The 27,831-nt window shown below is 43.4% G+C and overlaps 1 protein-coding gene across 3 annotated transcripts in view; it reads left to right on the top strand.

The window, feature by feature from the left end:
- LOC115153541 (disks large homolog 5) overlaps positions 1 to 25,904 on the top strand; it is a 120,263-nt gene extending 94,359 nt beyond the window's left edge. For all 3 annotated transcript variants that reach the window (XM_029699106.1, XM_029699105.1, XM_029699104.1), the window contains exons 17-37: positions 1,177 to 1,280; positions 3,712 to 3,804; positions 5,901 to 6,344; positions 6,989 to 7,765; positions 8,026 to 8,146; positions 8,431 to 8,578; positions 8,773 to 8,900; positions 9,341 to 9,427; positions 9,705 to 9,882; positions 12,556 to 12,718; positions 14,196 to 14,329; positions 14,423 to 14,587; positions 14,871 to 15,060; positions 15,323 to 15,471; positions 16,483 to 16,653; positions 17,223 to 17,416; positions 18,940 to 19,083; positions 19,377 to 19,504; positions 20,165 to 20,274; positions 23,929 to 24,038; positions 24,291 to 25,904. In XM_029699106.1, the coding sequence (XP_029554966.1) occupies positions 1,177 to 1,280; positions 3,712 to 3,804; positions 5,901 to 6,344; positions 6,989 to 7,765; positions 8,026 to 8,146; positions 8,431 to 8,578; positions 8,773 to 8,900; positions 9,341 to 9,427; positions 9,705 to 9,882; positions 12,556 to 12,718; positions 14,196 to 14,329; positions 14,423 to 14,587; positions 14,871 to 15,060; positions 15,323 to 15,471; positions 16,483 to 16,653; positions 17,223 to 17,416; positions 18,940 to 19,083; positions 19,377 to 19,504; positions 20,165 to 20,274; positions 23,929 to 24,038; positions 24,291 to 24,394 (3,842 nt within the window). In that variant the 3' untranslated portion in view covers positions 24,395 to 25,904. The remainder of the gene's footprint in view (positions 1 to 1,176; positions 1,281 to 3,711; positions 3,805 to 5,900; positions 6,345 to 6,988; positions 7,766 to 8,025; positions 8,147 to 8,430; positions 8,579 to 8,772; positions 8,901 to 9,340; positions 9,428 to 9,704; positions 9,883 to 12,555; positions 12,719 to 14,195; positions 14,330 to 14,422; positions 14,588 to 14,870; positions 15,061 to 15,322; positions 15,472 to 16,482; positions 16,654 to 17,222; positions 17,417 to 18,939; positions 19,084 to 19,376; positions 19,505 to 20,164; positions 20,275 to 23,928; positions 24,039 to 24,290) is intronic.
- The last annotated feature ends 1,927 nt before the right edge of the window (positions 25,905 to 27,831 follow it).

Here is a 27,831-nt window from a genome sequence, read left to right as displayed (position 1 = left end):
CACATAAACAAACACACAGTCAATAACACAATAGGAAAATCTATGTACAGTGTGTGCAAATGTAGTAAGGTTAGGGAGGTAAGGCAATAAATAGGCCATAGAGGCGAAATAATTACAATTTAGCATTAACACTGGAGTGACAGATGTGCAAGTAGAGATACAGGGGTGCAAAAGAGCAAGAGGATAAATAACAATATGGGGATGAGGTAGTGGGGTGTGCTATTTACAGATTGGCTGTGTACAGGTACAATTCTATATAAGTGCCAAATAAGTCTTCTTTGACTTGTAAACATAGCGGATCCCTTTTTGGAGCTATATAGAACTCTTTTTTTGAATGTTCTATAAAGAAGCATGCTCATAAGGTTAAAAATGTAACCTTTATGGTGCTATAACGAACTATTAAAAAAAAAGGGCACCAAAAATGATTCTGCTATGATTACAACCATTTTTGATGCCTTTTTTTATGCTCTTTTTAATGGTTCTTTTACAGAACCTTTATCTCAATCTCAAAGTTTCTACAAAAAACAGTTTGAAGAACAATGCTGGGTTCTTTTTTCTGGTTAGACTTATTATATTATTAAAATTCCAAAGGTGTTATTATTGTGTTAATTGACAAGTTGTATCAGGTGTGCTAGGAGAGGTTTGAGAACTCCAGATTTAGACGTCAGTTCTCAGTTGACACAAGGCCATAGGCCAGTCTTTCACAAGACACTGTCACTGGGCATTGTCATATATAACATGTAATATCATAAACAACGCATTAGATCAACTGGAATGACACTCTCACTCACGGTTTCACCAAAAGAGCTGTGAGCAAACCATGGCCCAAAATATTCTAATGAGCCCCTATATTTGAATTGTCACTTAAAGAGCAAAGAACCCTTTTCTGAACTGCAAAGAATCATTGAAGCGCTCAAAGGGTTATTTGAGTCATTATGGTTCCACATAGAACCATCACTCTTCCCAAAGAACCCTTGAGGAACCCTCTTTTCTTAGTGTGTATCGCCCTGCCCAAGCACTTGACATCCATTTTTGGATGGAATGCAAAATGTGAAACTTCTGTCATTGTATGATCAGTATCCATCGCTAGATTGATGATGACGATTGTGACGAGGAGGAGGATAATGAAATGTGTGTGTGCTGAAGTCATGACGTTATCCTCCCTGTCTCCTCCAGCCAGTGGTATAGGGCTGGAGTGTGGGGTGTTTGTAGCTGGGGTCACTCCGGGCTCTCCAGCAACCAAGGAGGGTTCACTCACGGTCGGAGATAGACTCATCGCTGTACGTATCACATTACACCTGCTTTTATTATGAAAGCTAATATTGTTTTGCTACTAAACCTGGGCCTGTATCCATAAAACGTATCTGAGTAGGAGTGCTTATCTAGGATCAGTTTAGCCTTTTAGATTAAAATGAATGATTAGGTGGGGACCTAATCCTAGATTAGTACTCATACTTCATGAATATATATGATTGTGTTTTTTGTATGATTTCGTTTTTTGTATATCTATATTTTCTTTGTATTTAATATTTATACAGTACCAGTCAAAAGTTTGGACACACCTACTCGTTCCAGGGTTTTTATTTATTTTTTACTATTTTCTACATTGTAGAATAATAGTGAAGACATCAAAACTCTGAAATAACACACATCTAGTAACCAAAAAAGTGTTTAACAAATCAAAATATATTTTAGATTTTAGATTCTTCAAAGTAGCCACCCTTTGCCTTGATGACAGCTTTGCACACTCTTGGCATTCTCTCAACCAGCTTCATGAGGTAGTCACCTGGAATGTATTTCAATTAACAGGTGTGCCTTGTTAAAAGTTCATTTGTGGAATTTATTTCCTTCTTAATGCGTTTGAGCCAATCAGTTGTGTTGTGACAAGGTAGGGGTGGTATACAGAAGATAGCCCTATTTGGTAAAAGACCAAGTCCATATTATGGCAAGAACAGCTCAAATAAGCAAAGAGAAACAACAGTCCATCATTACTTTAAAATATAAAAGTCAGTCAGTCAGAAAATGTCAAGAACGTGTAAAGTTTCATCAATCAATCAGTCAATCAATCAATCAATCAAATGTATTTATAAAGCCCATTTTACATCAGCCGATGTCACAAAGTGCTATACAGAAACCCAGCCTGAAACCCCAAACAGCAAGCAATGCAGATGTAGAAGCAAAAACCATCAAGCGCTATGATGAAACTGGCTCTCTTCAGGACCGCCACAGGAAAGGAAGACCCAGAGTTACCTCAGCTGCCGAGGATAAATTCATTAGAATTAACTGAATCTCAGATTGCAGCCCAAATAAATGCTTCACAGAGTTCAAGTAACAGACACATCTCAACATCAATTGTTCAGAGGAGACTGCGTGAATCAGGCCTTCATGATCGAATTGCTGCAAAGAAACCACTACTAAAGGACACCAATAAGAAGAGACTTGATTGGGCCAAGAAACATGAGCGATAGACATTAGACCGGTGGAAATCTGTCCTTTGGTCTGATGAGTCCAAATGTGAGATTTTTGGTTCCAACCGCCGTGTCTTTGTGAGACGCAGAGTAGGTGAACGGATGATCTCCGCATGTGTGGTTCCCACCGTGAAGCATGGAGGAGGAGGTGTGATGGTGTGGGGGGGCTTTGCTGGTGACACTGTCAGTGATTTATTTAGAATTCAAGGCACACTAAACCAACATGGCTACCACAGCATTCTGCAGCGATACGCCATCCCATCTGGTTTGCACTTAGTGGGACTATCATTTGTTTTTCAACAGGACAATGTCCCAACACACCTCCAGCCTGTGTAAGGGCTATTTGACCAAGATGGAGAGTGATGGAGTGCTGCAACAGATGACCTGGCCTCCACAATCACCTGACCTCAACCCAGTTGAGATGGTTTGGGATGAGTTAGACCCCAGAGTGAAGTAAAAGTAGCCAACATGTGCTCAGTATATGTGGGAACTTCAAGACTGTTGAAAAAGCATTCCAGGTCAAGCTGGTTGAGAAAATGCCAAAAGTATGGAAAGCTTTTTTTGGTCACTGCATGATTCCATATGTGTTATTTCATAGTTTTGATGTTTTCTTTATTATTCTACAATGTACAAATATAGAAAAATCCTTGAATGAGTAGAATTATCCAAACTTTTGACTGGTACTGTATATTCGTTTATTGATTGCATTTGATTTTTGATGTGTGTATTTCTGCATTCTGCAGGGCTCATTTGTAAAAGAGACCTGGGTCTCAATATGACTCCCAGTTAAAATAAAGGTTAAATAAATAAAATTATTATGAAGGCTTGTATATGACCTAAGTTGAAAGTGACCTATATTGTAAATACATGGTCACATGTTAATAATATATATTTGTATGCAAATCTCAGCTTGTTGTTTATGACCAACCCGATTCTCCCATTTGTAGTTTTGCATCATCGTATCTTAATTGCATTTCATAACACATTCATGGACCCCAGACAGTTTGCATGCTTATTACCTTGGTGACTCTATTCATTTATAAATCATTTGGTCTGCGTCTGAAATGGCACCCTATTCCCTATATAGTGCACTACTTTTGACCAGAGCCCTAGTCAAAAGTAGTGCACTACATAGGGAATAGGAGGTCATTTGGGACTTGGGAGTGTTTAAGTGAAGGCCTGCTTGCTTCCCTGCTATAGCATTGTTTTGATACGATGTGCTGACCTCATTTCCCCTCCACAGATAAATGGAATTGCACTAGATAACAAGTCACTGTCCGAGTGTGAAGCTTTACTGCGGAGCTGCAGAGATGCTCTCAGCGTCTCTCTCATCAAGGTGAGTTAAGGCTGTCTGAGTCCCAAATGCCACACTATTCCCTATGTAGTGCATTACTTTTGACCAGGGTTTTGGCCAAAAGTAGTGCACTATATAGGGAATAGGATGCCATTAGGGATATCTTCATTAGCATGAGCTGTGGAATGAATATCTTGAGCTGGTAATGGGGGCTGAGAAAATGTGAAATATTGTATTGGAACTGGTTGGTTCATATAATTACAAAGTTTATTTGGTCTATTAAGCTGAGGTATTAAGTTATAGTAACCCGTATTGGCATGTACTCTACCTGCCAATAATGGGAAAGTAATAATCATGAATGTTTCCTCAATTTTTTTTTAAACAGTTAGTGCCTTCAGAAAGTATTTATTCCCCTTATTTTTTTCTCACCCATCTACACACAATACCCCATAATGACAAAGTGTTTTGCATAAGTATTCACACCCCTTTGCTATGACACTCTAATTTGAGCTCAGGTGAATCTATGATCATCCTTGAGATGTCGCTACAACTTGACTGGTCTCCACCTGTGACCAATTCAATTATTGGACATGATTTAGAAATAAACACACGTGTATGTATAAGGTCCCACAGTTGACAGTTTGTCAGAGCAGAAACTATACCATGAAGTCCAAGGAACTGTCTGTAGAGATATATTTGTGAAGAGTCATATAAAACAATTTCTAGAGTGTTCAAAGTTTCCAAGAGGACAGAGGTCTCCATCATTGGGAAATTGAAAACAAATATGGAACTACCTAGTCTCTGCCTAGAGCTGGCTGTCCGACCAAACTGAGCAACCGGGCAAGAAGGACCTTAGTCAGGGAGGTGACCAAGAACCCAAGAACTTCAGAGTTCCTTGGCTGTGATGGGAGAACCTGTCAGAAGGATAACAGTCTGTACAGCAATTCAACAATCTGGCTTTTATGGGAGAGTGTCCAGACAGAAGCCACTGCTAAGAAAAAGGCAACATGACAGCACGCCTGGAGTTTTCAGAAAGGCACGTGAATGTCTGAGTGCATAAGGCGAAAGATTCTGTGGTCTGATGAGACACAAATTGTACTCTTTGGCCTGAATGTAAAGCGCTAACACCATCCCTACTGTGAAGCATGGTGGTGGCAGCAGCATGCTATGGGGATGTTTTTCAGCGACAGGGACTTGGAGACTGGTAAGGATAGAAAGAACAATGGAGCCAAATACAGGAAAATCCTTGATGAAAACCTGCTTCAGAGTGAAAACGACCTTGCACTGGGGGGCGAAGATTTACGTTCCAACAGGACAATGACCCCAAGCATACAGCCATAGCAACGCTGAAATGGCTTCTGAACAAGAATGTGAAAGTACTTGAGTGGCCCAGCCAAAGCCCAGACTTGAATCCTATTGAACCTCTGTGGAAAGACTTGAAGATTGTTGTTCACCGCCGCTCCCCAGCTAACTTAACAGAGCTTGAGAAAATCTACAAGGAAGAATGGGGGAAAATCCCCAAATCCAGATGTGCAGAGCTGATACAGACATACCCAAGACGACTCAAAGCTGTAATCGCCGCCAAAGTTGCTTCTATAAAGTATTGGCTCAGGGGTGTGAATACTTATGTAAATGAAATATTACTGTATGGCATTTTCAATCAATTTGTGAAAATGTATAAAAACACGTTTTCACTTTGTTATTACAAGATAATTAGGTGGGGCTTACTTTGTCCTATTTCACGTATTTGTTTGCAAATCCCACTGAGAGAGGGGTCAGTGCCAGGGATCAGCCATTATTGATGGCAACCCTGGAGCAATTAGGATTAAGTGCCTTGCTCAAGGGCACATCAACCGGTTTTTCACCTAGTTGGCTCTGGGATTTGAGCCAGCGACCTTTCGGCTACTGGCCCAAAACTCCTAACCACTGGGCTACCTGCTGCCAGAGTTCATTATGGGGTGTTGTGTGTAGATGGGTGAGAAATCCATTTTTAATTCAGGCTGTAACACAACAAAATGTGGATTAAGTCAAGGGGTATGAATTCTTTCTGAATGCACTGTAAACGTTTCCCGGGTCACAAATTTCAGCACTATGAATAACCTGAGTGGAAATGAGTGACCTCTTGTTTGCTCCCTCAGAGTTGCTCCGGCCAGAGTATCTTTGAAAACCTGCGAGACGCATCAGAGAAGACCTCCAACTGCCGCTCGCTCCACTCTTGGCACTCCCGGAAGTCCAAGAACAACAACAGCTCTACCCAGACAGACATGTTCTGCCCTGATATTGGCTCCAGTGGTGGAGAGAGACACAACCATCCCAACAAAGACAGGAGTCATAGTGACATTGTAGCAGTAGACAACAACAGTAGAGGTGGCTCCGTCTGCCAGCACAAGCCGTTTTCCAGTAGCTCCATGTACTCCCGCTCTCTGTCCCACAGGGAGAGCTGTCTGCAGCACAGCCCAGTTAGTTCAGGGCCACTGGGGTCCCCAGAGCCCCACCAGGACTACTGCTACAGGAGAGGGGAGTCACACAGCAGACGACCTCTCACCTTCACCCCTGTGGCCTCCGACTGTATTACCCTGCAGGTTGGTCTTGGAAGGATGGGTGGAGGGAGGGGGAGGAATGGATGGATAGATGGAGGGGTGTGGAGGTAGGGGGAAGAATGGATGGATAGATGGAGGGGTGTGGAGGGAGGGGGAGGAATGGATGGATGGTTGGAGGGGTGTGGAGGGAGGGGGAAGAATGGATGGATAGATGGAGGGGTGTGGAGGGAGGGGGAGGAATGGATGGATGGTTGGAGGGATGTGGAGGGAGGGGGAAGGATGGATGGTTGGAGGGATGTGGAGGGAGGGGGAAGAATGGATGGATGGTTGGAGGGGTGTGGAGGGAGGGGGAGGAATGGATGGATGGTTGGAGGGGTGTGGAGGAATGGATGGATGGTTGGAGGGGTGTGGAGGGAGGGGGAGGAATGGATGGATGGTTGGAGGGGTGTGGAGGAATGGATGGATGGTTGGAGGGAGGTGGAGGGAGGGGGAGGAATGGATGGATGGTTGGAGGGATGTGGAGGGGGAGGAATGGATGGATGGTTGGAGGGAGGGGGAGGAATGGATGCATGTCAAGTATTTTTTTCTTCTAAATAGCTCCTGAAAGTTATTGTTTTTGATGTGTGCTGTAATGTGTGTAAGACTGTAACATATCAATTTCCACCCTGGGGTTATATTCTATTCAGAGCACGCTGCTGGACAGAGACAGAGGAGGAGACAGAGACAGAGGAGGAGAGGAAGGACACACCACTACTCCAGAGAGAGAGAAGCCGAGCGGAGGCACCTGGCCTAAAGTCTTGGTGGGCGCGTCCATCCTCGAGTGTGCCCAGCTCTCCATCTATAAGAAGCCCAAGCAGAGGAAGTCCATCTTCGACGCAGACACCTTCAAACGGCCCGAGGCGTCCTCCAAACTGGACTACCTCTCCTTGTCCCAGCTATCAAAACACTCCCCGCAGGACTCTCAGTCTGAGGTGGGGCCAGGGGTGGGGATAGGGCAGACCCCTCCCACCCCGCCTCAGAGGAGCGATTCGTTCAGGTTCAAACACCGCCAGCAGACCAGCTCTGCCTCGGACTCCACCATCACCACAGGGACAGGCACCCCTCCAATCATCCCGGGCCAGGCCCCAGGTGGCCTACCCCTGGTGGGCAAACAACAAGAGGGGGGGGGGCTGGAGGGTCGAGACAGAGAGAGAGACAGAGATAGGGAAAGGGACAGAGATGGGGACAGAGAGAGGGACCGAGACAGAGAAAATCGTGACAGAGACGGGGACAGTGAGAAGCAAATTTACTACATAGACCCTCCTGGAGAGGGGATGCAGCCAATCATCAGCTCCAGGAAGTCATGTGATGAGGATGTCAGCAGGCAGAGGGGGGAGGAGCTGGACAGGAGAAGGTACCGTCCCAAATCAGCCCCTGCATTACGCCGGAACATGACCCCTCTACACATCCACATCCCTATCCAGGTAATTAACATTCCTGATTGATTGATTGGTTGATTTATTGATTGGTTGTTTGGTTGATTAATTAATTGAGCCCTGTGGCTGTGCTTAGCCAAACTTTCCAAGTTTCCTTTTGGTACGATGTTGATATTCTTCTTGATTTGCCATTACACGCAACAAATATTCACTATGCAATAAACTCCTGCGTTTTCCATACGCTGCATGTAGTGTCAGTGCGTGTTACTAGAGCTGATGGTTCCTGTCCGTGTTTACTGTACGTCCAGAGTTTCTCTAACGACGAGGCGTCTCCAGAGCCGGTGGACTTGGTGCGTTTCTCTCCCATGCGCTCTCATCGTTACAGCATGCCTTTGGTACCACCAGGATACAGCAGCACCATGACCGCACGTACGTCTCCTGTTACGGCTATCTATTAGATTATCATTAAAGATGCATTTTCTTATCTTATTTTCTCCACTGTGTTTCAGTGCAGGTGTGATATTGCACCTGATCTCTTTCATTTCCTGTTTTCTTAACTCTTACTGGCCCTGATTTCACAGATAGCGTCTCTTTTGAATTGTGATGATTGTGATCGGGTCTTTTTTTACCTTATTGCGTATAACATATAAGAGCTGTATAAGAGTGTCTGCTAAATGACTAAAATGTAAATGTCCTTGTTTTTGGTCATCCAGACCCCGGACACAGAGGTCTAGCCCCATGTCCTGCTGTCACCGCTGTGATGAGGAACCCAGTCTACACCGCCTGGAGCCATGATGTTCACACAAACCACAACTGTCCTCCTGCACCCACCTCAGGCAACCACTCACACTCTCACCCCAGGTAGATACCCCTCCTCAATTCCAAGCCAATTCCAGGTATCCCAGGTCTGAATCAGTCCATGATTAGAAGGCAGTAACTAAAACATAAACTTAATGTCAACAATGTTCTTAATGGTCTAGATCTTACAATATAGCTCAACATAGACATGTCATAATTGGCTGCATGAATCTGATGACTGTGTTCTTCTCCTATAGTCCCCAGCACCAAGGTCGTCTGAGCCTGGATTTGAGCCACAAGCGGTCTGGTGACTTAACGTCAGATTCATCGCCCTGTAGCCAGACACCACACAGCACCAACTCCCTGCCCTCCAGTACCAGACTGGGTCAGTGAACGAACAAATGAATGAATGAATAAATAAATAAATGATTGAATAGAAAATAAAATACTTTATTCAGTTGAAGATAATTCGATTTTTAAATTATGAGCACAGCAATCATTTACATTTTAGTCATTTAGCAGACGCTCTTATCCAGAGCCACTTACAGAGGTGAGTGGATACATTTCAAACTTTTTTTTACTGGTCCCCCTTGGGATTCGAACCAACAACCCTGGAGTTGCATGCATCTACCAACTGAGCCACACGGGATCATACATGCAGTGCTTTTACTATCGTTACAATCAGTGTATGGTCTTTCATGGCATGAATGATATTAACATGTTAGATTTTCAATTGTCTTACCGCGCTAAGATAGAGTTTGTTATTACTGTTAGTCTGTATGTTACTACTGGTAACTCGCCTCCGTCTGTTTATGATCTTGACAGGTTCCTCTGGTAATTTACATTTCCGGCACGAGCGTATTAAAATCCCCCCTACTCGATACCCACGGTCTGTTGCAGGGTGTGGTAGAGGTAGGTTGTCTATGTCTCTTGCTGCTACAAGGGGTCATATTTACACTCCTCCGACAGTAAGCTTATTGAATTATGAATGTATGTATTGAATAGATTTTCAGGAATGTATTTGAAGGGATTCAATTATTTTTGTGTGGTAACAAAAGTAGCAGTTATTTACCTAGAAAGTACATGGGCAAATGGATTACGACACAGTAATAACCTATGAGTAACTTAGTTTCTCCTCCCTCTCCTTTCTTCCACCATGTCACCCTCCTCTCGCCGTCCCCCCCACCAGGGTCGTTGTCCCACTCAGAGTGCAGCTCTCTGTCCCACTCCACTCCTCCCATGTCCCCCGCCAATCTAGAGACAGCATCCTTTGCCAGCAGCCAATCACAGAGCTCTATCTCCACCAGCGCCACCCAGCCCAGGATATCAGTCAGCCCTGCTTTAATAGGGGACCAACGGAAGGACAGGTGCAAACATGCACGCACAAACACACAGCGCGAAAGCACACACACACAGCCACACGTGCGAGCATGCACACGCGCATCAGCACACTAGAGTCCTACATGGGTCAGTTCTTTTGGAGCCACACCTGCCCCGTGCCCGGCTACATCAATTCCGAGCCCCACCCATTAACCCCACATCAGGACAGATTCTTCTCTGCAACCCGACCCACCCGCATAGCATTGTTTCGAGAGCTGATCTGTGACCTGCAAAATAATGTACATTTAATTGTTTTTATGACTCCAGAGTAGTAGGCTATTATTCCCCTTCCCTGCATTAATTAATTTGTCTGCATGTCTATTCAACATTTGAATAAAAGGAAACCAATATTTTATTTCCTTCATAATGCGATGCAGCACATTGACAAATCAAATCGACTTCTAATTAGCCTTCTTACCTAATGAAAGCCCATAGCCGACATACAAAACAATACCTCTACATTCAATATGTTTTCAGATAATCAAATCGTTTAATTGGAACTTAAATGAACAATTCCCAGAATCTAATATAGCCTACAAAAATCCATGCATTTAGTTGGCTATACTCAAACTTTCACCAGCTGCATCCGTTTAAACTATATGATCTGCATATGGTCTAAATGAACAAACTGATAATGAACAGAATTATTGGAAACAAATACCTTCCGGGTACTTTTTGCAGGCTGTGTAAGCTACCCATCTACCGGGTTGCTCTCCTTGTCTACAGTGACTCCAAAATCCTTCCTAACCAGCACCTGTTTCCACGATGGTGTATCCCACCATCATAACCCATCTTCTTATTTATCTGGTTACATTAGCCATTTTCAAGTGAGCTAGGCTAGCTAGGGAAAGAAAACATGTCAATGTATTGTCACGTGGGGTGGCGGGACGGAACATAGCTCTGCACGTGGACAAATTAGAATGTTTCAGCACCACACAAAGAGACAGTCCCTGCTCTACACGCTCTCCCTGCGTGGCTGGTAGCCTACTGCCTGCCTCACCACTCACAGAATGGAATTCGCAACACAATGCAACACAACAAGCTCCTGGGTTTGTTAAAAAAATCGATATATTTTGATTTAAGACCTTTCCGACCCGCAATATAATTGTTCTGAACCCGCGAGCCCACCCACGGGTTGAAAGAATGTTTTCACTCTACCCGCCAGGGGATTGTTTTGCGGGTCACCCGCGGGGAAGCGTGGGTTTCCGACCCGATGCAGGACTCTAACACACACACACACACACACGCGCGCACACACACACACACACCTGCTTTGAGGTACCATCCCCCATCACGTTGACTGTTACCTGTTGCCTCATTAGTCAATGGAACATGTTGATATATACATCCCATCTGTCTCTCTTCTGTTTGTCTTTGTCTCTCGTCTGTCTGTCTGTGAGTGGATGCTGATCTAGTGTTAGTGATGCAGTAAACATCACTGTCTGGAAGCTGTGTCCCACGTCGTTTGTGGCAGGCACGGCTCCATCTTCTATCACTTTATCTGTAAACTGTCTTTTCTTCCCCCTTGTCTATCTGGAGCTCTCTCTGAATATTACCTGCAATACTGCAATATTACCTGCATCCTCTTCTTTCTGTGTGATTTTTCTCTTCGCTCCCTTTCCCTTTCTTGCTTTCCCCCCTTTGCCTCATCACTCTTTTTCCGTCTTCCCCTCTTTCTTCTCTTACCTCTATTCCCCTTTCCCTCTGTTCCTCTCCTCGCCCTCTTTCCCTCTTCACCCTCTCTGTGGGATTTTCTTCCCTGTATTTCCCCCTTTCCCTCTTTCCCTGTCTTTCCCCCTCTTTCCCTCTCCTCCCTATCCCATCTCTCTTCCCTCCCTCGCTTCATCTCTGCTCTAGATATCTGTTCTATAACAGATCCTTTCTCCGCCTGCCTCTGACTGTTAGGCCCAGGTTCTCCTCATTACGGAGCTTGAGGTTTGTTCTACACTAGTCAGGCACGCAGAAATGGGTGCCTCTTGAGTCTTGATTTTTCTAACACTGTTAAAGTACCTGCCTGTTTTATTTGGAATGCTTTAAGTAATATGGCTCAATTGATGACAGGAAGCATATAAGAATAAGGGGAAAAGCAATCAGTGTGCTTAAACTCCCCGAATTGTAAATTCTATGTAAATTCCCATGAATTCCAAAAAGTATTTTGTGCCACTTTGAAACTTCCTGGAATTTTGCAACGCTAATCCTTTGCATTTGAGTCCTTCGTGAGATGTTGAGACTAAGCTATAACATAAGAGAAAATACACATTATATTCCTTTAAAGTGTCTTCAGTGCTTTTCACTAGTTCCTTAAAATTGCATGTCGATGCTGTTGAATTTTGTCTGATCGCATGATTGGAACATGATCTGGAGCCTGGCTGGAACATCCTTTGTATGCGCAGCTTATATCTGTGTTGTAATATGCTTTAACAGAAGGAGGCATTCACATTCAGGCTAGTCAGTATTTTCCCTTATCATTTTCATTGGCCTTTGATATTTAGTATTATTTCAAAATTGTGCCAAAGTAAAACCACTTCTTGCATGAGGATGTTTTAACGGGATGGGTTTTGTGTGTGTGTGTGTGTGTGTGTGTGTGGTGTCATCTACAGTATGACGCTAAGTCAGTATTAAGTTTTGGAATGTTCTTCTTTCTGTTGGTCTCCTAAAAGGCCCTATCTGGAGGAGCCCCGTAACGTGACGGTACAGAAGGGGGCAGAACCGCTGGGCATCTCCATAGTGAGTGGGGAGAATGGGGGTGTGTTCGTGTCCAAGGTGACTGCAGGAAGCATTGCACACCAAGCGCGGCTGGAGTACGGGGACCAACTGCTGGAGGTATGTTTTCCTCACCTACTTTTTGGGTCATAGTCCCGTGTAGCTCAGTTAGTAGATCATTGGGCTTGCGACGCCAGGGTTGTTGGTTCAATTCCCACCGGGGACCAGTATGAAAATGTGTGCTCTCACTACTGTAAGTCACTCTGGATAAGAGTGTCTGCTAAATGACTAAAATGTAAGAACGTCATGATGGTAACCATCATATTTTATTTTTGTATAGTAATTTCAGAAAATGTCCATAATATATCTGCAGTAATAATGAAATGATAGGGTTTCACAATGTTAAAAAAAAAAAAATAATAATAATAATAATTTTTTTGGGTCCCACACCAAATTGCATAACGATGGTTCAGTCTTCCTATTGGTCAACGAAAGCCGGACCGGCTCTTATTGTTAAATTGGCAGGCTGCACCCCCCCACCCACCACGCTATTCCTTCAGCGTCACTCAGAGGGGTGGTTATCATCCCACAAGCAGAATCATCAATGGCAGAAATCGCCCTGCCATTACCTGGTTGTTAGAATTCTATAATGTTTGCCTAATTTCAGTTTATGTGACAAAACAAGCAATTCATTGTGTACAGCATCATTGTACCATTTAAATCGCTATGAAATATAGGTTTTAATTTTGTATTGTCACCTGCAGCGGTGGCATTTCGCTACACCTGCGACCGATACATTTGATTTAAAATATGTTGTTTTACAGGGTCAGCCATAGCAGTACGGCGCCCCTGGAGCAAATAAGGGTGAAGTGCCTTGCTCAAGGGCACATCGACAGATCTTTCAACTTGTCAGCTCTGGTATTCAAACCAGCAACCTTTCGGTTACTGGCACAACGCTCTAACCGCTAGGCTACCCAAATATTTTTTAAATAATGAAAAATATAGTATTTTCAGCTGTTTAAAGCTGGTGGATGATACTGTAAGTAAAGGACTCAAGCGCGAGTGGTTTCCACTAGATTCCACAGCCACAAAGTCTCTACCGTGTTGTGGGGAAACGGGATGCGGGGGAGGGGCAGAGTTGTTGTTTATTTTCAGCCTAAGTGTTCACCTAGCTTCCACATGGCTGAAACATTCTACATGTAGCACCTTTAACTCTAAAAACACGTTTAAATGCCATTTACCCACATTCTCAAACTTAATCTTTCTCTCACCTTTCTCTTTCCCTCTGTCTCTTTCCCTCTGTCTCTTTCCCGTCTGTCTCTGTCTCTCTCTCTCTCTCTCTCTCTCTCTCTCTCTCTCTCTCTCTCTCTCTCTCTCTCTCTCTCTCTCTCTCTCTCTCTCTCTCTCTCTCTCTCTCTCTCTCTCTCTCTCTCTCTCTTTCAATTCAATTCAAGGGGCTTTATTGGCATGAGAGTGAGGTAGATAATATACAAATGTGAAATAAACAATAAAAATTAAATCTCTCTCTTTCTGTCTCTTTTCTTCTTTCGCTCATCCCTCCCTCACTCACTCACTCAAACTGTTGTTGTTCTTTCAGTTTAATGGGATCAACTTGCGGAACGCCAACGAGCAGCAGGCGAGGCTTGTGATTGGTCAGCAGTGTGACACCATCACCATCCTGGCTCAGTACAACCCACACATGTTCCAGCTGGGAAACCACTCTCGCTCCAGGTAAGGGCACACACACACACACACACACACAGAGCTGGGAAACCTCTCTCGCTCCAGGTAATAGGAGACTGATTTTGATGACATTCTCTTCAGTTCTCGTATGGAGTCCATCAGTGGTCAGCCAACCCCCCAGCTCAGCGGAGCCACCACTCCAGACAATCACTCCGTCATCGACACCTTGAGTGAGCAAGACGAAGGGACCATGACACCACCTTCTAAACAGACCACCCCAGCCACCAGCCCTCACAGCTCCTTCAGGTACAGGATAACTCAGGTGGTCATAATATTGTAGAAATAGATCAAATAAACAGCAGCTGTAGCATTCCGTTCCTTGGTGTTAGTTATTAATATGTATGGAACAAAGCATGGCCAAATTATTAAGTGGGAAGTGGTCATCGGGGTTTAAGTCAATTCCATTCATATTCAGTCAATGCAGGAAGTTGGAATTTGAGTTACGTTCCTGAATTGACCGAATTGAAATTATGGTAATTGGGTTGCCAGATAGACTCTGACTATGGGAGGCATATCCGTCTCTGTCCAGGCTATCCTCTCCAGGTGCAGGCTCTCGCAGGGCCCCAGAGGTGAGGCTGGTGCGGCTGAAGAAGCCCCAAGGAGAGCTGGGGGTGCAGCTCTGTGGAGGGAACCTGTATGGTATATATGTAGAGAGTCTGGAGGACGACAGCCCTGCCAAGTGTCCCGACGGACTGGTGCCTGGAGACCAAATACTGGAGGTACAGTATACAGCCGTATAGTATTGTATGGTGTAGTATAGAGGTAACCTGTACGGTACATACGTAGAGAGTTTGACAGGTATACATACAGACTTCCTGGGCCATGTGTAGCCCTGAAGTAGAGGCAGAGTTACTCCAACACATACCTTTGTATTTGCTAGCTACCTATTCCATTTTTTTTATGTACAGTTAATTTGATGTTATTATTACTTTGCATTTTGCATTATTACTTTGCTCAATATTGAATGGATTTTTTCAACAGTACAATGGTGTCAACATGAAGAATAAGACTGCGGAAGAGGCTTACCTGGAGATGTTGAAACCGGCTGAAACGGTCATGTTTAAAGTCCAACATCGTCTGGATGAGCTCGCCATGCTCAAAGACTCACCAGGAGATGGTTTTTATATCAGGTACTAAAACTATGTTGTCACTCAGAAATGTTTTCATATCAGATTGCTGCACATATTTATTTTTGAAACATCACTTTCTACTGTAATCCTCTTCATGTATGGAGTCACATCGGGCCTGTAGTCAACATCTTACTACTGTAATCCTCTTCATGTATGGAGTCACATCAGGCCTGTAGTCAACATCTTACTACTGTAATCCTCTTCATGTATGGAGTCACATCAGGCCTGTAGTCAACATCTTACTACTGTAATCCTCTTCACGTATGGAGTCTCATCGGGCCTGTAGTCAACATCTTACTACTGTAATCCTCTTCATGAATGGAGTCACATCAGGCCTGTAGTCAACATCTTACTACTGTAATCCTCTTCATGTATGGAGTCACATCGTAGTCAACATCTTACTACTGTAATCCTCTTCATGTATGGAGTCACATCGGGCCTGTAGTCAACATCTTACTACTGTAATCCTCTTCATGTATGGAGTCACATCAGGCCTGTAGTCAACATCTTACTACTGTCATCCTCTTCACGTATGGAGTCTCATCGGGCCTGTAGTCAACATATTACTACTGTAATCCTCTTCACGTATGGAGTCTCATCGGGCCTGTAGTCAACATCTTACTACTGTAATCCTCTTCACGTATGGAGTCACATCGGGCCTGTAGTCAACATCTTACTACTGTAATCCTCTTCATGTATGGAGTCACATCGGGCCTGTAGTCAACATCTTACTACTGTAATCCTCTTCATGTATGGAGTCACATCAGGCCTGTAGTCAACATCTTACTACTGTAATCCTCTTCATGTATGGAGTCACATCAGGCCTGTAGTCAACATCTTACTACTGTAATCCCCTTAATGTATGGAGTCACATCGGGCCTGTAGTCAACATCCATCAGGTGCAAATAAACTGTACCTGGTTTTTACATGTCTATTCACTTTAACTGTACAATATCACTGCGTCCCCCAGAAAATGATCTTTACATTGTGTAAATGAACGTCTCCTTTCAGAGCACTTTATGAGCGAGTAGCAGAGATGGAGCTGGAGCTGAGTTTCAAGAAGGATGACATCCTGTACATTGAAGACACGCTACCAAAGGGCAACTTTGGCTTCTGGATGGCCTGGCAGTTAGATGAGAGCGCACGCAAGCTGGCACGAGGACAGGTCCCCAGCAAATACATGTAAGTCATACTGTACCTGCCGTAAATAAACTTTAGGTAACAGTTATGTTGTCTGTTGAAATGTTGATACACAGAGATATTTATTGATTGCATTTGATTTTTGATGTGTGTATTTCTGCATTCTGCAGGGCTCATTTGTAAAAGAGACCTGGGTCTCAATATAACTCCCTGTTAAAATAAAGGTTAAAAAACACATGATAAGCCTTATTAAAATACTTTATTCATGCTTGTGCATGCTTATAACACGTTTAAAAAGCATTATAAACTGGGTGGTTCAAGCGCTGAATTCTGATTGGCTGACAGCCATGGTATATCAGACCGTATACCACGGGTACGACAAAACATTTATTTTTACTGCTCTAATTACGTTGGTAACCAGTTTATAATAGCAATAAGGCACCTCAGGTATTGTTAATATACTAAGGCTAAGGGTTGTATCCAGGCACTCCGCGTTCCGTCATGCGTAAGAACAGCCCTTAGCCGTGATATATTGGCCATATACCACACCTTCATAGGCCTTATTGCTTCATTCAAACCCGTTGTACCGTGTATTCCCCTGTGTTTTTCAGAATGGACCAGGAGTTCTACAGGAGACACAGCATGCCTGATATGAAGGATGAGAGCGGTACTGCCAGTAAGACCCTATCGGCTGCCGCTCGCAGGTCCTTCTTCCGCAGGAAACAGAAGCACAAACGCTCTGGGTCTAAAGACGGGAAGGACCTAGTGGACGCCATCAGCACTGACTCACTGCCCATCATGGAGGGTGAGGAAGGACCATTCAAACCTTGCTGGACTGTAAATGATAACCGTGGAACATGTAGATTCTTGATTCATCTCATGTATGGTCATGTGTGACTCAGTTGGTGACAGGGCTCTACAGTGCGACCATTTCACCCGCATATGCGCCTAAATATTTTGCCGTGCGACCTGGAGTTTAGTGTTAATTTAGTAACACCAATGCACAAGGTTAAAAATCACCCAGAGGATAATTGTTGCAATGATTACTTCACTGTACTGCAGCACCTGAGCACCATGGAGAATACACTGAGCACCATGGAGAATACACTGAGCACCAGAGAGAATACACTGAGCACCAGGGAGAATACACTGAGCACCAGAGAGAATACACTGAGCACCAGAGAGAATACACTGAGCACCATGGAGAATACACTGAGCACCAGAGAGAATACACTGAGCACCATGGAGAATACACTGAGCACCAGAGAGAATACACTGAGCACCAGAGAGAATACACTGAGCACCAGAGAGAATACACTGAGCACCAGAGAGAATACACTGAGCACCATGGGGAATACACTGAGCACCATGGGGAATACACTGAGCACCATGGAGAATACACTGAGCACCAGAGAGAATACACTGAGCACCAGAGAGAATACACTGAGCACCATGGGGAATACACTGAGCACCATGGGGAATACACTGAGCACCATGGCGAATACACTGAGCACCATGGCGAATACACTGAGCACCATGGCGAATACACTGAGCACCATGGAGAATACACTGAGCACCATGGAGAATACACTGAGCACCATGGAGAATACACTGAGCACCATGGCTAATACACTGAGCACCATGGCGAATACACTGAGCACCATGGAGAATACACTGAGCACCATGGAGAATACACTGAGCACCATGGAGAATACACTGAGCACCATGGCTAATACACTGAGCACCATGGCTAATACACTGAGCACCATGGAGAATACACTGAGCACCATGGAGAATACACTGAGCGCAGATTCATGACTGTCATGTTTGGACCATTACAACAAAGAAATCGGCTTGATACCTAAAATATTTCTCATTGTGCTCCTACTTTTCTTTGTGTGCTCCTACATTTTGTTCAACTTAGGCGCACACTCGCTGCTTGTAAAAAAAAAAAAAAGAAAGGTCAGCGTAGAGCCCTGGGTAAGAGCACGGCTCTCGCAACACCAAGGTTCCCGGGTCCATTCCAACACGGTTCACATTTCCCATAATGTATGCACTTGCTTTGTACTGTAAGTTACTTTGGATAAAAGTGCCTCAAGTGGCATATGCTATTATTCATGTAGGTGCAAAGCTAGTTTTCCACTGCAGTGTTCATGATCTCTGTTTTGACATCGTGTTATAATGTCTAACGACCAGAGTGTCCAGGAGGTGGAGGGATCCGTTCCCAGACCTGTGCTGGTTCTGGGGTTAGGGTTAGGGTATCATGTACATACACACTGTAGTTTTACATAATTCTGCTGATGGTTCTGTGTGTTGTCTATCTACCAGATGGTGTGAGCCTGGCCTACCAGAGGGTCCAGAAGGTAGAGTGTTCCAGCCCCAGACCAGTGCTGGTTCTGGGGCCCCTAGTGGAGGCTAACAAGGACATGCTGGTGAAGGAGGCCCCCGGGAGGTTCTGTCGGTGCCTACCTGGTGGGTTGTTATGTTGTGATAATGCTATGTCATGTTATAACAGTGCTGTCATGTTATGATAATGCTATTTCATGTTAGAACATCGCTATGTCATGTTATAACAGTGCTATGCCATGTTATGATAATGATATGTCATGCTATAACAGTGCTATGTCATGTTATGATAATGCTATGTCATGTTATGACAGGATTATAAGTAAATTCAAATAAGTAAATTGATTGTCAATTATCATGTGTTATTTTATACAGACTCATGAAATACTGAAATGTGATTATTTTGTCTGTCCATTCAGAGGTGATGAAGGCATCTCAGCAGGCGATAGAACGAGGGGTGAAGGACTGCGTCTTCATCGACTTCAAACGAAGGAGCGGCCATTTTGATGTCACAACTGTTGCTTCCATCAAGGAAATCACAGAGAAGGTATATTTAGTTTATTTATTATTATTTATTTGCAGTTTAGTCTTATTGAGATAAAAACATATTTAGGAGAGAAACCAGTTCAGCATATTTTGTACATGTTACGGCTGTCGTAGAGAGGGGACCAAAGCGCAGCGTGGTAAGTGTTCATACTTTATTATAGATAACGAAACACTTAAACAAAAGAAACAACACGAAGGCCAACAGTTCTGTCAGGTCACTGAATAACAAAACAGAAAATAACTACCCACAAAACACAGGTGGGAAAAGGCTGCCTAAGTATGGTTCCCAATCAGAGACAAAGATAGACAGCTGCCTCTGATTGGAAACCATACCTGGCCAAAACATAGAAATATAAATACATAGAATGCCCACCCCATATCACACCCTGACCTAACTAAACAGAGAAAAACCGCTCTCTCAGGTCAGGGCGTGACAGTACATAGACAGGACTAGTAAATATCTGAATTAATACATGGCAGCTGCCATCCCATATCGTAACAGTGTGTATGTTATGTACAGTGTGACAGAACCTAATGAAATGGCTGTTATGTTTTGTCAGTTGATCTAATGATATGTCATTTTGGAAACATTCTTTGCTGTGCTGTCATTTCTCATGCAAAACCCAACTGGTTAGATTCTGTTGTTGTTTCTATTTTGAAGGATTGTCACTGTTTACTTGACATTGCACCCCACGCCATTGAACGGCTTCACAGCGTTCACATCTACCCAATCGTCATTTTCATTCGCTACAAAAATGCAAAGCAGATAAAGTGAGTACTAGCCCCCATTCTACTACAAATACTTATTTTTGTGTGCTGCATTTTGAGACAATGACCTAACACCACTGCTATCAGAGTCATCTGGCCAAGCTATCACAGCTGCTTTCCCTCATGGAGTTCCTCTATTGAAATGTGAAAACTCATGGATCTCCTTTAGTCTTCTTTAAACAACTCTTTTTTTTTAACCAATAACAATGCTATCAATCAATCAACTGTATTCATAAAGCCCTTTTTACATCAGATCTTGTTACAAAGTGCTTATTCGGTAACTCTGCCGACACCACAAGCAAGCAGCAGCACATTACCTCATCTACTGCCACTTTCCAATATCCCTGCTGTTTTCACGGTTGACTTACTGTTATGTTTCATTGTGTTTCAGTCTAGGTGCACTTTCATTACTATAACATTACAGAAATGATCTCCGGTTCATTCCTATCACAGACACGTTCCAAAACAAATTCATCAAAGTCATCAAAATGTAATTAATCAGAAACGGCCCAAGCCGACACTCCTCTTGGGATAATTGTGATTCATTAGAGAAGATCTCTGGTTGGTATTTTCATTTGTAATCGGAGGGGAAGATTAAGTCAGCTGAACCCACAGACATGCACACTCTCGCACACAGACACAAACGCAGGCAGAGACACGCCAGGTCTCAACGCTGACTTTTTTTTACAAGGAGCACGTGTGTCTAAGTTGAAAAATGTAGGCGCGCACAAAGAAATTTAGGAGCACAATGAAAAATATTTGAGGTAATAAAGCTAGAATCCTTCATTTTTTTTTTAGGCGCACTGTAGAGCCCTGCAGGCACTCACACACTGTCTCACACATACTCGCACACATTCACAGAGAATAGTGCAGTGCGGCAGTGGACATGGAGAGGATCTGATTGAACTAAGCCTTCTCTGTCATCAACTGAGTGCCAGCTGTCCCTGGGATGGGAGGGGAGGAGAGGCTGAGCCCTATAACTCTGTGGTGGGCTGCGGGGGCGTCTAGCTGAGCTATCCCTGTGACTGAGAGGTTGAAAGCTGGGCCTGTCTCTTCCAGCTTTGAGCTTTGTACTGGGGGCTGCTCGTCTCTGTCTCTGAGAGAGAGCGAGAGAGGCTGGAGGCTGGGCCCTACAGTACACTCTCAGCTACTTGGCTAAGCCCTCGCTGCTCTTCACTCACTCCACACTACCAGCAACCAGAGACCAATCATCTCATATAAACATGTGAATAATACAGTGAGGGGAAAAAGTATTTGATCCCCTGCTGATTTTGTACGTTTGCCCACTGACAAAGAAATTATCAGTCTATAATTTTAATGGTAGGTTTATTTGAACAGTGAGAGACAGAATAACAACAACAAAAAATCCAGAAAAACGCATGTCAAAAATGTTATAAAATGATTTGCATTTTAATGAGAAATAAGTATTTGACCCCTTTGCAAAACATGACTTAGTACTTGGTGGCAAAACCCTTGTTGGCAATCACAGAGGTCAGACGGTTCTTGTAGTTGGCCACCAGGTTTGCACACATCTCAGGAGGGATTTTGTCCCACTCCTCTTTGCAGATCTTCTCCAAGTCATTAAGGTTTCGAGGCTGACGTTTGGCAACTCAAACCTTCAGCTCCCTCCACAGATTTTCTATGGGATTAAGGTCTGGAGACTGGCTAGGCCACTCCAGGACCTTAATGTGCTTCTTCTTGAGCCACTCCTTTGTTGCCTTGGCCGTGTGTTTTGGGTCATTGTCATGCTGGAATACCCATCCACGACCCATTTTCAATGCCCGGGCTGAGGGAAGGAGGTTCTCACCCAAGATTTGACGGTACATGCCCCCGTCCATCGTCCCTTTGATGCGGTGAAGTTGTCCTGTCCCCTTAGCAGAAAAACACCCCCAAAGCATAATGTTTCCACCTCCATGTTTGACGGTGGGGATGGTGTTCTTGGGGTCATAGGCAGCATTCCTCCTCCTCCTAACACGGCGAGTTGAGTTGATGCCAAAGAGCTCCATTTTGGTCTCATCTGACCACAACACTTTCACCCAGTTGTCCTCTGAATCATTCAGATGTTCATTGGCAAACTTCAGACGGGCATGTATATGTGCTTTCTTGAGCAGGGGGACCTTGCGGGCGCTGCAGGATTTCAGTCCTTCACGGCGTAGTGTGTTACCAATTGTTTTGTTGGTGACTATGGTCCCAGCTACTTTGAGATCATTGACAAGATCCTCCCGTGTAGTTCTGGGCTGATTCCTCACCATTCTCATGATCATTGCAACTCCACGAGGTGAGATCATGCATGGAGCCCCAGGCCGAGGGAGATTGACAGTTCTTTTGTGTTTCTTCCATTTGCAAATAATCGCACCAACTGTTGTCACCTTCTCACCAAGCTGCTTGGCGATGGTCTTGTAGCCCATTCCAGCCTGTGAAGGTCTACAATCTTGTCCCTGACATCCTTGGAGTGCTCTTTGGTCTTGGCCATGGTGGAGAGTTTGGAATCTGATTGATTGATTGCTTCTGTGGACAGGTGTCTTTTTATTCAGGTAACAAACTGAGATTAGGAGCACTCCCTTTAAGAGTGTGCTCCTAATCTCAGCTCGTTACCTGTATAAAAGACACCTGGGAGCCAGAAATCTTTCTGATTGAGAGGGGGTCAAATACTTATTTCCCTCATTAAAATGCAAATCAATTTATAACATTTTTTACATGCGTTTTTCTGGATTTTTTTGTTGTTATTCTGTCTCTCACTGTTCAAATAAACATACCATTAAAATTATAGACTGATCATTTCTTTGTCAGTGGGCAAACATACAAAATCAGCAGGGGATCAAGTACTTTTTTCCCTCACTGTATGTCTATGGCAGATGCCTTTTGAGAGTGAGCGAGAGAGAGAGAACCAAACCATGAACCACTCCCTGACTTTCTATCCTTTGGATGGCGTCATATAGTCAATATGTAGACTGTAGGCCAGGCAGGGAAAGGAAAACAGCAGGTCAGGTCAGGAGCAGACAGATCACAGACACGAGAAGCTCATTAACCCAGTTGCCACCCTGTGTGCCTGTTTTAAGTTTGACTGTACTTACCCCTCAGTTCGTACAGCACTACCGCTCACTTACCGCTCAGTTCGTACAGCACTACCGCTCACTTACTGCTCAGTTCGTACAGCACTACCGCTCACTTACCGCTCAGTTCGTACTGCACTACCGCTCACTTACCGCTCAGTTCGTACAGCACTACCGCTCACTTACCGCTCAGTTCGTACTGCACTACCGCTCACTTACCGCTCAGTTCGTACAGCACTACCGCTCACTTACTGCTCAGTTCGTACAGCACTACCGCTTACTTACCGCTCAGTTCGTACAGCACTACCGCTCACTTACCGCTCAGTTCGTACAGCACTACCGCTCACTTACCGCTCAGTTCGTACAGCACTACCGCTCACTTACCGCTCAGTTCGTACTGCAATTGTAGGGAAGAGCAGAGACAGTCTTTCTTTTTTGTCATTGCTGTCATGTTGATTGGCTTCTATGCACTTAATTGGTGGTAATTTTGTTGCCATGCCACCACAGTCTCTGTGCGATATCAACTGTGTGCCATGTCACCTCTTTTTTTTAATGAACTGAAATGTTTGATATTTCATGTGATTTTGTTCTTTCCTTCATTCAGAGAACAGAAGGATCCTCTATACTTGCGGGATAAAGTCTCTCAGAAACATTCCAAGGAGCTGTTTGAGATGGCACAGAAAACTGAACAGGAGTACAGCAAGGTCTTTACAGGTTAGTATTATGTTAATATCATATAATAACATTCAGTTTTGCAATGTGAGAAGGCCTGTCATATATACCTAGAGGCTGGAGTCAGACTCCAGGCCTCGTATTCATAAATTGTCTCAGAGTAGGAGTGCTGAACTAAGATCAGGTTTGCCTGTTGGATCATAATGAGTAAAGTTACATAGACAGAACCGGACCAGATCTTCTACTCTGAGACAGTAATGGCCCAGATTTGACAACAGTTTTTTTGTGTCGCAGGTATCGTCCAAGGAGGAAGCCTGTCCTACATTTGCACTCAGATCATGACTATAGTGGACCAAGAACAAAGTAAAGTCCTATGGATTCCTGACGGAGCTTTCTAGAAGGTTTCTAGGTGCTTCTATCTATGTAACACTTCAACCCTTAACAAGGAAGGTTTGGTATTATACACTTATCCACAGCTAAATGGTAAAAACTAGTCAACAATATCACATCACTGTTGTTATAATAATCAACTTTGAGGCTGCATCCCAAATAGCACCATATTCCCTATGTAGTGCACTACTTCCCCAAGTAATGCACTATATATAGAGAATAGGGTGCTATTTGGGATGCAATCTCAGATACACTCTCAACATAATAACACTTATCTGAAAGATGACGATTCATATAGCACAGATTTTTCTCACACCCCACAAATAGAAGTAATAATTCCACTATAATGGTGATGTCATAGTGATGCTGCTTACTTCAGACAGGCCTAGAGATTCGTTTACACTAGTATTTAATATTGTAATGCTTTTTTACTTGAATGTTTTTCCCTTAACTCCACTATGGTACTCCTTGACTCTTCCTGTTCCTATGGTTCTCAATCATATGTCAGAATAGAAGTTGATGCATGGAATAGAAGAAAAAAAAACATGTTAGACTTGTCTCAGACCTGTTTGTGCTGTAGTTGTTATCAGGATGTCACAACGGATCTGGGGTCAGTCTAGAAGACCATGTAATAACCATGATGAACTATAGCTATGGCAACAGGCTCAACATGGGTGCAGCAAGTTTTTCTTAACAGAATGGAATGGACCACTGTGTTCTCATCTTTATGTATGTTTTCGTTGTCATTTAAATTCTCTAATCCCAATCTAATAATGTTGGTTATGAACCTTCCTTTATAGCCTACAAATGTAGCAGTTAGTGAACAGAAATTATTGTGTATGTTGTATTTTTTCCCCTCTGTTGTTTGTCATATAATTTACATATTTAAAGATAAAAATGTATGACAAATTTGCAAGATTCTTTTTTTTTTTTTTTTTTAAGTTGATGTAAATGACAGACTTTGTCTTAATGTTTATTTTGTAATTCATGAATAAGCCACAGACGTTTGTTTTACAACCCACTTACTGTTCTCAATGCAAAATTCCAGGTTATATATGTTTCCTTCTGTATGTTGTGCCAAACTAAACAAATTTGTTTTGCACCAATTAACCTTCAACCTAGTAATGCTTGAACACTAAGAAATTCAATAATACTTTACCGTAGGTACGATAGTTTCACCATGAGAAAATGTATGTGTTGTGGAGTTGTTCCAATGTTCCTAACATTTCATACATTTCCTAATGGGCATCTTTCTATTACCCGAAATGTAGAATTTAAAAAAGGGATATTTTATTTCTGATCTAGGGGTTTGAATGTACCAAACTTAAAGAGGATGAATTCATTGATTTCAGCATTATGATGAACTGGTAAATTACTTTTCCTTCTTTTTCTATAATATTTCATCTTCTCATGTTGGTTGAAACACGAAAGTAGACTATAGATATAACTTCACTTCTCAATGAAATTATATTATTTGTATCAAATGTTAAGAAAAATAAATACATGTGGGGAACGTTGTCCAAGTCCAATTGATTTGTTTTAATTTACATTTACATTGTACCATTACACACAAACAAAAGCGTTCACCACAAGGCCAACTACCTCCTGAGACGAGGGACTCCGCTGAAACTCAGCACCTGCATATGTGAACTGGCACATTTGGAGCGTGTCAGGTATACACCATACACAGACATGCATATTTGTATCACAATTTTCTTCATTGACTGATAAAGATTTGTCTAGTTGTTTTTCTGGATGGTGTTATTGTCACGTCCTGACCAGTAAAAGGGGTTGTTTGTTATTGTAGTTTGGTCAGGGCGTGGCAGGGGGTGTTTGTTTAGGGTGTTTCGGGGTTTTTTGGTTTATGTTCTATGTTAGTGTATTTCTATGTTCGTTCTAGGTTTTCTATTTCTATGTCTAGTTTATTGGTTTGACCTTCAATTGGAGGCAGCTGTTTCTCGTTGCCTCTAATTGAAGGTCCTATTTAATAGGGGTGTTTTGTCTATGGGATTTGTGGGTAGTTGTTCCAAGTGTAGCTGTGTGCCTCACAGGACTGTTTCTTCGGCGTTGTTTTGATTAAGTGTTTATTTTGGTTTTCTTCGTAAATAAAGAAGATGAGTATTCACATACCCGCTGCGCCTTGGTCCCATCCTTACGACGAACGTGACGTATTTGTTGATTTATCAAACAAGACATAACATAATCCAGTCCCTTTATCACAGTCAACACACCTATATTTTAGCTTTAAAAAACTAAAATGTCTCAGCCACATGGCAAAATGTGTAGAATAGCATGATATTAGCTTTAAAACTACACATATTCGCCTGCCCAATGACAGAATATGTAGAATTGCAGAAAATTTGCTTTAAAACATCATTTTCTCTAAGCCGAATGGCAGAATGTGTAGAATAGCATGAGATTAACTATAAAACTGCACATTTTTCTCTTTGCCCTAATTTGAAGACCAGGTGAGAGAGTAAAGTCAAATCAAAATCAAATTAAACTTCATTTGTCACATGCGCCGAATACAAGTGTAGACTTTACCGTGAAATGCTTACTTACAGCCCTTAACCAACAGTGCAGTTCAAGAAGAAGAAAATATTTACCAAGTAGGCTAAAATAAAAAGTAGCACAATAACAATAATGAGGTTATATACAGGGGGCACCGGTACTGAGTCAGTGTGCAGGGGTACAGGCTAGTTGAGGTAATGCATAGGTAACAAACAAACAGCGAGTAGCACCAGTGTACAAAAGGGGGGGGGGGGGGGGTCAATGTAAATTGTCTGGTGGCAATTTTATGAATTGTTCAGCAGTCTTATGGCTTGGGGATAGAAGCTGTTGAGGAGCCTTTTGGTCCTGGACATGGCGCTTCGGTACTGCTTGCCGTGCGGTAGCAGAGAAAACAGTCTATAATTTGGGTGACTGGAGTCTCTGACAATTTTATGGGCTTTCCTCTGACACTGCCTATTATATAGGTCCTGGATGGCAGGAAGCTTGGCCCCAGTGATGTACTGGGCCATTTGCACTACCCTCTGTAGCGCCTTGCGGTCAGATGCCATACCAGGCGGTGATGCAACCGGTCAGGATGCTCTCGATGGTGCAGCTGTAGAACATTTTGAGGATCTGGGGACCCATGCCAAATATTTTCACTCTCCTGAGGGGGAAAAGGTTTTGTTGTTCCCTCTTCATGACTGTCTTGGTATGTTTGGACCATGATAGTTCGTTGGTGATGTGGACACCAAGGAACTTGAAACTCTCGACACGCTCTACTACAGCCTCCTCGATGTTAATGGGGGCCTGTTCGGCCCGCCTTTTCCTTTAGTCCACTATCAGCTCCTTTGTCTTGCTCACATTGAGGGAGAGGTTGTTGTCCTGGCACTACACTGCCAGTTCTCTGACCTCCTCCCTATAGGCCGCCTCATCGTTGTCGGTGATCAGGCCTACC

Source organism: Salmo trutta, chromosome 18 (genome assembly GCF_901001165.1).
Source record: "Salmo trutta chromosome 18, fSalTru1.1, whole genome shotgun sequence".
Classification (NCBI taxonomy): domain Eukaryota; kingdom Metazoa; phylum Chordata; class Actinopteri; order Salmoniformes; family Salmonidae; genus Salmo; species Salmo trutta.
This window is presented reverse-complemented; position numbering and strand designations above follow the sequence as displayed.